Genomic DNA, 10,312 nt, shown 5'->3' on the forward strand with positions numbered 1-10,312 from the left:
AATCAAATCGACCTCCAGACTTCACCGCCAAACAATGGAGCAGTGGAAGCTTGGGCGAATTCACAGAGATAGAGATGAAAGACTCTAGGCGTCAGATCGTTGTGCTTCCTGTTGGTTTTCTCCTCGATCAATCTACATTTTCTTTCTAGTTCGTTACCTTTCTCAGATCCCCAATCTTCTCCTCTTTCTACAAACCATTTCAACTCAATAAGGAAAAAAGGATAACAAGAAAGGAAAAAGACGGGAACTCACCTACAAACACCGTACGCCGCGACTTCTGCAAGGTGATCACGGGGAAGAGGGAGAGGACGGAACCCTAATGGAAGGGATCGAACTCCTATAAATAAAGTTGAACCCTAAGACGAACGAATCAATTTCTGAGATCTAGAACACCGATCAAAATAATCTCCAACATCTCTCGATTCTAATTCGGAAGAAGAAGCAGAAACAACAGTAACTCCAGGTGAAAACTAACGCCTACTGTATTTTGTTTTTTACCGATCAATGTAACTCCTTGATTCATATATAGCTAGAGATTGGATCATAATTGTTCTGCAATTTTTGTTTGGGTAGCTGTGAAACAATTTCAATGTATTGACTTTATTTTGAAGTTTATGCAAATTTGCTGAAATATTCTGCAATATTATTGTTCTATTCCTGAAAGTTTCAATTAATTGCAATTACATAGTAGTATTTCTTAAAATGACAGGTTTTCTATGATTGTTTGTCCTGATTATTAATTTTAATGGAGTTTCTTAGTTTTTTTCAAGTTCTCTTGTTCTATATAAGATATATTTTCTAGATGCTAAGAACTGTATGCAATATAAGCTATGTTCTATCACTCATGTTAGCTCAACTGGTAAGAGTCTTGAACTAAGAGGAAGATTAGGTTTTAGGTTCAATGAGTTTGAGGTTTTAATAGAAGAAACTTGATTGAATGGGAGGTCATGGCGCTGGGATTAGGTCCTAACGTTGTGTGTATGCAAAACATGAGTGAAATAATAATAAAAATTATGTTCTTAAATGGCTTTCTAATTTTGCTGGTTGTTCCAGTCTTTAACCACAATATAATACAATTTACGGTCTATTATCTTCTAGGGTAAAATCTTGGTCTCAAAATTTTAAAAAATTATGCCCTTAAAAATGGCCTTTTAAGTTTACTGATTGTTGTTGTCTTTAACTATGTACTAATGCAACTTATGGTCTATTATCTTCATTCTTGTCTCTACTATATTGTTGTCAATTTTGTTTATTGCAAGTATTCTTTAAGTCCTCACCATTGGGTGTGGTTTATACTCAAAAGCGGGTTGAAATTGAACTGACATCTAACGATAATGATTTTGAAGCAATAAATAAGTGTATAGACCACATACATGGCCCTCCTGAATTAATTCTGATTTCCTCAAAGCATTTCTTCTTTTGGTAATTGAGATTTTGTTGGTCAGGTTTCTTCCCCCATTCTGCAAGACTGCAAAAGAGTGGAGCTTACAAGACCTTCAAACATCCCCAGACAGTTTATATCCACCCAAGCTCTAGTATAGCCCAGATATGAAGTGTTCTTTAGTTAGTGCCCAGTTGTCTCAATTATGAATTCTCTAGACAATGGTATATGTCTTCTTTTGTTACCTACCCACCTGTTTTCTTTCTGTATCTGGAGTCCTATATCTAAACCTTCATCACTACATTGCTCTATTTTGTAGATCTTCTGATGGAGCAGCTTATCTAGTCAATTAGGTACCATTATTTATGTCAACTAGGTACCAATGTGCATATGATTATTTCTCTTAAACAACAACACATATTATATTTCTTGAACTTTAGCATGCAACAATCTGTATTATTCTTGCAGGGATAAGGAAAACATAATGGACCACTTGTAATATTGAACCTGACATACAACATCTCTCTATTGATAGAAGAAAGCTTCCTAATAGTTTTGTTGTGAGACTCTTCAAGAGATCCCCATTATTGCTACAGAAACTGTCTTCGTCTGTTGATGCGACAAGTGAAATTGGTAGGAAAAATGTTGAACTCAGAAGTTACTATTCTGGTAGGCTTCATCTTCTTCTTCTTTTCATAGATGGTTGCTTTTCGCTATTCCTCCTCATAAGTCTTTTGTTTCTTATTTGAACTCACAGAAGAGGTTTCCTACATCCAACAAAAGCTCTCTTCTTCGATCTCTCGTTTTGTCTGCTTCTATTGCTGCTGCTAAATCCGGTCTTTATTTTTATTCAATCATTGACACAGACCCAACAAGTAAATACTTGTTAGTTGTTTCTAATCTTCACCTGTCTCACCATTCTATGATTTCGACTGTGACACTATTCTGCTCATTTAGGACCATCCTTATGGATTTCTGTTAATATCCCAAAGCATGATCATCCATCTTGGTGGCCATGGAGAACTTGGGGACCAATGTTTCTTCAGCCCTCTTTTAATTGCCTAGGTGGGTCTCTTCAATATGGTTATCATCTTTTACTAGCTTTTATTTATTTTTAAATTATTGTACTCATCTTGTGCCACCACCCCTTTTCATCTTCAATATGTATACATGGTTCTGTAATGGCAGGAAATGTGCCATTGTTTTTCTCTAGGTCTGGAGGAGATATTCCACCACCCGCAGATACGAGCAAAGAAGCTAAAGGTTGTAATGGGTGCTTCAGTAGAGATTCAATTGCCAATGTTGCTGCAATAACTGGTCCTACTGTAGTTAATTTGTCTGTCTCACAAGGTGTTTATAGTGAACCTGTAGAAAGAAGAAGTTGACATTTCAGTTTTTGGTGTTTGATCTTTCAAAGGGTTTCTCATTTTACAGATTTACACAGAGTTACCTTGGGAAAGAGTGTTGGTTCTGGCACCATAATGGATTTTGATGGTACTATATTGACGTGCGCTCATTTGGTTGTGAGTCACCATGGCTTGTCAACCAAAGTGGGGAAGGTCAGTCAGTTTTGTATGAGTCAGTGTAAAGATTATTAATTTTGTTTTGTATGAGCTGTAAGAGTAGTTTTTACAGGTTGATGTAACATTACCATCTTGGACATTTGAAGGATAATTGATCAACGCGGACTTGCAATAATATTGCAATAGTGAAGATTGACTCCAAAACCCTGCTTTCATCTGCAAAACTTGGCTCTTCAAGTAACCTTCGTCCTGGAGATTGGGTGCTTGCAATGGGGTGTCCTCTTTCCCTTCAGAATATTGTTATAGCTGGTATTATGAGGTATTCTTATTAAACTTAACCATTGTAGTTCACCATTTGGCTTGCTGGTACTCTTTTTGAAGATTTGTAAAAGCAACGACTTGGTTATTGGAGGAATGCGGAGGGAATACTCAAATACTGATTGTCCTCACTTTGATGTCCATCGATTATATATGATTTGATTACAGTTTTAAATACAGTTTTAAAGAGTTAAGAAACATGTGTTTGTGTTTGAACAGGGTAATTCAGTTGGACCTCTTGTGAGCATTGATGGTGAGGTTGTAGGTGTGAACATTATGAAAATAAGGGCTGCCAATGGATTGGATTGAGCTTTTCTTGGATTGGATTGAGCTTTTTGTACATTGAGTTGTGACAATTATTTATTTATTTGATTATGATATTATTTTATGAGAAAATTTATGTTTATTTTTGTTATTATTTAAATGTTTAATAATGAAAAGAAAGTGATTTTTAAATGTTTTTAATGATTATTTAATTAAAAAAATACAAATAAAAATAAAAAATAAAAATGGTTAAAAATTAAATGGGTTTTTGGCGACGCTTAAATTCATGTTATCGACGCTTAAATAAGCGTTGCTATAACTTGCGCCGACCCTGCTTACGGCGACGCAAAAATAAGGGTCGGTGATATTTTTGGCGACGCTTTTAAGGGTTGGCAGAAGTCTTTTTAAGGGTCGCCAGAGGTCTTTTTTGTTGTAGTGATTCTTATCACTTTCTTCCTCTAATTTTCCTTTACTTTCATTCCCCGGTTCTTCCCATTTTCCTTCTTCCGATTCTTCTTCTTTTTCATCCTCTAATTATTATTCTTCTTCTTTCTCAGATTTTCATCTTTCATTTCATTCGATTCTTCATTATTCTCATCCTCTACATCTCCATCTTTAGCTTCCTTATTATGATTTCCTAATTCTTCAATTTCAATTTTCTGATTTTGCTCATGAACTTTTAGCTTTTCATTTTGTTCTTCAATTGCTTTTGCACATTTATTATTGAGATGTTCAAAAGTATTGCAGAACGCGCATCTGTTTGACCTTCATTCATACGTAGTATTTATTTTGTGGGTTTGCCTCTTCTGTCAACTAATGTCATCATTACTGGTAACGTGCTTCTATGATGTACTTTAATGTTTATTCTAGAATATGTGATGTGTTCGTTTTCTTCTGTTATTGGGTTTATATACAATGGTTTTCCTAAGAGACTAGCGAAATGGTTAAATAATTATGTATTATACATATGAGCTGGAATGTTCCTTAATTTGAACCAAATTTGGGTTGTTCCTTTCGGTTTGCTGCGTAGGTTCATACATTCGGACTATTTTTCCATTTTTATATAGTTTGACCCAACATATGTGTCACAACTCTAGAATATTTTCCAAATTTGTTCCCTGTTTGAATTTCAAGAAATATAGACCATTAATATTTGTTGATACATTTTCTACTCTTTGATACATTTTCTACTTTCATATGCTCTCGTTGCTTTAGCAAAGGATCCTTCGTGACCGAGAAAAATACACCATTCATCATTATGTAGTTCCAAAACTACATTTTCATTCAAAATGGTAGGATAAAAATCAAATTCAGTGAAGTATTGTTATCATCACTAATTTAAACATATTAAAAAATGAAAAGTTATATCTATTAAAATTTGTACAAATAATAGTTAAATAAATATTCTTTTCATTAAGTGAATCATTATTCAAAATAGAATAAAATAAAACAAAACAAACAAGATCTATTATAAAAAAGAAAGATAATATTTTACATTAATTCAAATAAAAATAAAATTATATTCTTTAAGAACTTAAGATCTGATCCACTTATTCTTCCTAAAGAAATTTGTCTAATACAAGTTAGATGTAAAATCTTTATTTTTTTTTTCTCTGAATATTATTTCTGAAAATACTCTAAAATAAAATCGCTCTTGGGCAAGAAATTTTATCGTAATTAAGTTAAAAATCTTTTTTATTTAAAATGTCTTCTTAAAGATGATTTATGTTCTTTTATATCATTTTAGAATTATTTAAATAAAAACCGTAAATCTATTATTTTTTAAATTTTGGTTATTGGGCTGTCCATGGGTGGTCTGTACTTTGTCTATAAGTTTACTGGACGCCCCTTGATGGGCTCTGTCGGCTTAAAGAAGAGATAATTATTTTTAACTCATTTGAACATTATAGACTCAAAACAACTTATCAAATAAATTCTTGACAAATATAAAGAGAAAAATTTGTTGAACAAACACATCTTGGCCAACCCAACGTTTGTAGTAATTCTATATTTGACATGAATTCAAAGTTTCATTTTGTACACAACTTTTCAAGAATAAAATAATCCTTTTAACAAGAAAACCAATTTATGGACCTCAAATATTTCAGTGAGTTATGTTGATTTTTCATTTATAAAATTCATTTTTTGAGATTTATTTCTTTGTACTGTTTCCATAATTATTAAATTAGAAAAAAAAAATTATTTTAATTATTATATATATATGAAATAATTTTTCAGTCTCAAATAACAATTGGTCCAAAAACATATTGGCCGAAATATTAAATTAGTGCTTCTTATCGGGTGCCAATTGCAATTTGAGACCTTTTCTTTTGAATCTCATAATTTGAGACTTCTTATTAGAGGTTAATTGTAATTTGGAACCTCTTTTTTCGAATCTTACAATTTAAGGCTCCTCATTGGGGTCAATTACAATTTGGGACCTCTTTTTGCGAGCCTCGCAATTTGAGGCTCCGCATTGTCAGGTAGTACAAAAATAGGGTTTTGCCCTAACGGACATTGACGTCCGTCGAAAAAGTATTATGTAACCATGTTAGTATTATTTAGAAGTAAATGTCACTGTTAATTTTTTGATTATAAATGTCACGTAATACATTTTTGACGGACGTCTATGTCCTTAGGGCAAAACCCCATATTGTACAAACCTAACAATGTTAAGGCCTAAATTATGAGGTTCGAAAGAAGAGGTTCCAGATGGCAATTGGCCTCAATAAAGAGCCCCAAAATATGAGATTTAAAAGAAGATATCTCAAATTACAATTGACTCCAATAATGGGTCTCAAATTGTGAAGTTCAAAAGAAGAGGTCCCAAATTATAATGGTTCCCAATAAGGAGTCCTAATTTGTTATTTTGGAAAAAAAAAATATTATAAATAAGACACCATTATTATTTAAGCACCAAACTTGTATTGTTCTCATTAGATAAGACACGAACTTTAAATGGTATCATATAAGACTCAAACTATCATAATTTTAATTATTTGGGACAGTCCCAAAAAGAAACGGTTCGAAATCTTACCTTAAATAAATTAATGTACAAAAGTATCCATTATCTTTCTTTTTTAACTTTTCCACGTAAACAATGTTATATTGTATGTTTTATGTAAAATAAATATTAAATTCTCTTTTTATTTTATTTTTTAAATATTTTCTAACCTCGCATATTTTTTTGTCATTCAACAATTCTTTGACAATTTGAAATGCATAGATAGAAAAACAATATATATATATAATTTAAAATAAGCCCAAAGAGTATGTAAATGATTATTTTATTTAAAATTGTAGCAAATCAATTAAAAAACAAAAATATACATCAATAAGAAGACAAATTTAGTAAATTTGAGAAAAGTCTCCCATAACTATTTTTTATACTTGGAATCTATGTATAGCATAATAACAAGTTTAAGCATATTCTATAAAACGATTTAAATTTAAGATTTAAATAATAATTAAGCATTATTTTGTTCAAAACCGCACAAGTAATTTTAATCAAAAAAAATCTAGAATAAATAATTTAATAAGCTAAATATACCATTACATTCCAAAATCAAAAACAAATTTATTAAATTTACTTCTATAACTAATACTAAAATTGTGAACAAAAACATAAGTTCGATTCGAATTGGGTTATTTAAAAAATCTAAAGTGAAAAAAATAATTTGTTAATAATTTTAAAAAAATAATAATTACTTTTAATAAAAATACTTAAATGTTATTGATATATAAATAAAATATAAAATAATAATTTAAAATATAAAATATTTGAGTTAATGATTTAAGTGAGATAGAAAGTTCCTTAAATTGAATTTTTGACGAACTTTCTATACTAACATTGTTTTGATTAATGATAACCTAAAACAATAATGAATTCTCTGGCAACTCACACTTTTTATTCTCACCCAAGAATCTAGATATTTCAGAGATACCCATTTTGCCATGAAGAATATCTAGCAATTGGGGAACATCTTTCTCATATTTAGAAACAAACCTTTCGATAAACACCTCATTTCTAGGGCACAATATAGACGAAATCGCAACTTCTCTCTCCAACAAACCCTTTCCCATAAGAACTTTCATGATCAAACACCTCGGCTTGACCCTTTTCTCCATACTCAAGAGGAGAACCGTAGGGCACTTAGCGATATCAATCGCCTTCACCCCAAATTCATTCACGAGAAATTCCATCTTCCTGCATATGTTTTCCTCGGACAAAGCCATGCATAAAGGATTGCTCTTGAAAGCCATTTTCAAATCGTTTTCAGACCATCCATATTTTGAGTAAGTTTTAACTTTAACTTCCAAAACCTTCTTGCTGAATTGAGATATCAACTGTAAGGCAATGCAAAACGTTGCCTTCAATGAATCGAATCCAATCTGAATAACCTCATCCACTTTCTCCTTAAAACTGTCGTGGTTTCTCAAAAGGACAGCTGTATGATTCCTAATTAAACGAACCAATGGCGATTTAGGAACATCAAGTTTTCTCAGAAGTGCAACATTGGAAGACAAAGTCTGAACACTGTCTTTGTTATTGGCCCATGAGGCTTTCACAATAGCTCCAGCAGTTTCAAAATCGTCCAAACCAATCACAGTTTTCATGAACTTGTGAAAAGGAATAATCCGATTCTCAAGGCTCATTGTCAATACATTAGGACTAGATGACATGAAAGATGGGAGTTCAGCAATTGATACGCCTAATGAATAAAAGAAATTCAATTTGGGCAAAATGATATTTGAGGGACTACAACCGAAAACCTGTGGGCATGACTTAATAAGCTTGAGGATTTGTGTATCATTGAATTCATGGCTTTTAAGAAGTGCAATGACGGAATCCGGCTGGTCGGCTGATCGGAATTTTACCTTACGAGATATAGATAGAGCTTCTTTTGGAGACAAATTAAAATAGGATATGAGATAAGTCTCTGTAAATGACTGTATATCAGTGTAAATTTGCTTCGTTGAGAATGATGCTTCAAAAAGCTTAACCCTGATCTGCAAATGGCCTCTTTCGATTCCATTGCCATTTAGGCTTCGAATTGGTAGATTTTTTAATATCATCCACATTGAAGGAAAGGGTATGAAGTTTAGGGCTTTGTTTCGTTTATAGGATGTTTAAAACCAGATTTGGCTCTCAAGAATCAAAATGTACCTGGTAAGCGCTTAAATTAGCAGACGGTGAAAAGGATTTAAACAAATGTGATGCGGAATCAACAGCCGGCGACGTCTCTGCTTCACTTATGATTCTTCTTCTTCTACCTGTTTCGCAGCTGACATTGAAGAAAATGCAAGAAGAAAACGAAAATGAGTGAATGAATGAATGTAAAAAGGAAACCCTACAATGTAGGAACCCTTTCATTTCGACCCGGTTCATTCTTATTTTATTTTCATAAAATTTAATAATATAATTTTAATTATTTATAATTATTCAAAAATCAAACCAATTTCACATGCAAGAGTTGACATTTCTTTTTTAACTGGAAATTGGAAATTTGACAAAATGATAGTAAAGAAGGTCTTAAATGCTTAGTTATCTAGCGCATAAATTAAATTACCACTTAAAAAAAAGTTTGACAAATTACTCCGTCGCGTAACGCGAAAAGGAGAATCGTCATGCAAAGGAATCATATTTTTTTATTCACAATTTTTTCATTTCTTAAGTTTTCTTTCTCTCTCTACTCCGCGCTCTCTCTCGCGAAGGAATCTTAAACGAACGATCTCATCGGCAACCAATGAACACATCAAAGGACAAAACCCGTTTTAATATCATATGATTTATGTTTTTATTTTCATTATAGCTTTATTAAATGTTTTTGTATTCATCTTCAATGTAGGTTGGATGCTCGATGATGATATTTGCATATGCATACTTATGAGGTTATTGTTATTGTTCATCTTGGTTGATGGTTGTTCATTTTGTCGATGATGATATTTGCAGATGATGCTCTGATTCGGTTTCATTTCAGTGAAGATTCATATGATTTGGTCCCTTCTCGTTAAGGGGCATTCCTTCTCGCGAAAGGAAAGATTGTCTCGCGAAGGGCAAGATCGTCTCGCGATGGAAGTCAAAGAGGCATGCGTTTCTACACGCGCTATATTCTATTTATAAGTATTACGCGATGAACATTTCATTACTTCACTATGTCGTGACGACTCGTCTCTCTCTAGCTTCTTCTTAACTTCACTATTGTTTGCCTTGACGATTTTTACTGCTCTTCTTCTCGTTCCTTCATCGTCATCATTAATCAGGTTAGTTTTAGATTTTGGTTTAGGGTTTATGTTTAGTATTTCGCGATGGGCCTTTTCGCAATTGGCCTTCTCGCGATGGTGTATTTGTTACTTGTTCTTACATTTTTGTTGTTGTTCTTTTTGTTAATGGCAAAAACCACCGTTCGTGAGTTTCTTGGTATGATTTCTAGGAAATGCACCCACAGCCTTAAGAAGATAGCTCATAAGTTCGATACAATAGATCTTATGGAGAGGGTTTTGAATACCCAATTCAAATATTTATTAACAGCCACGGGCTTGTTGTTCTCAGGAACAATAGTCCATCACATGCTTCTTAGGAAGGTAAGCTCAAACTTGAAGGAGATTATTTTCATGGTGAATGGGGAGGAACTGGTATTTGGTATGAAAGAGTATGCCTTGGTTACACGCCTTAACTTCGACAGATTTCTTGTGGTGAACGAAGAAGAAGATGAATGTTGAGGTTGTCTACCTCTCTTGATTAAATATTTTAAAGGAAAATGATTGTACAAATCAACAAGTTTGAGTCTTGTTTTATGGCATGCACTAATAAGGAATATGCATG

General features: G+C 32.7%; 2 protein-coding genes across 2 annotated transcripts; one reads left to right on the forward strand and one right to left on the reverse strand.

The window, feature by feature from the left end:
• On the forward strand, positions 1-2,979 carry LOC124909538 (putative protease Do-like 14). Its single transcript, XM_047450209.1, has 8 exons — positions 1-463; positions 1,446-1,605; positions 1,701-1,734; positions 1,917-2,050; positions 2,139-2,256; positions 2,339-2,446; positions 2,570-2,731; positions 2,816-2,979. Exons 4-8 carry the CDS (start codon positions 1,997-1,999, stop codon positions 2,977-2,979), a joined length of 606 nt encoding a protein of 201 aa, XP_047306165.1. The 5' UTR covers positions 1-463; positions 1,446-1,605; positions 1,701-1,734; positions 1,917-1,996.
• A 4,377-nt stretch (positions 2,980-7,356) lies between these two features.
• Positions 7,357-8,568, reverse strand: LOC124909539. The gene has a single exon (XM_047450210.1). The coding sequence runs from the start codon at positions 8,566-8,568 to the stop codon at positions 7,357-7,359; it is 1,212 nt and encodes a 403-aa protein (XP_047306166.1).
• Between the last annotated feature and the right edge of the window lie 1,744 nt (positions 8,569-10,312).

The sequence above is a fragment of the Impatiens glandulifera genome, chromosome 7, assembly GCF_907164915.1.
Source record: "Impatiens glandulifera chromosome 7, dImpGla2.1, whole genome shotgun sequence".
In the NCBI taxonomy this organism is placed as follows: Eukaryota; Viridiplantae; Streptophyta; class Magnoliopsida; order Ericales; family Balsaminaceae; genus Impatiens; species Impatiens glandulifera.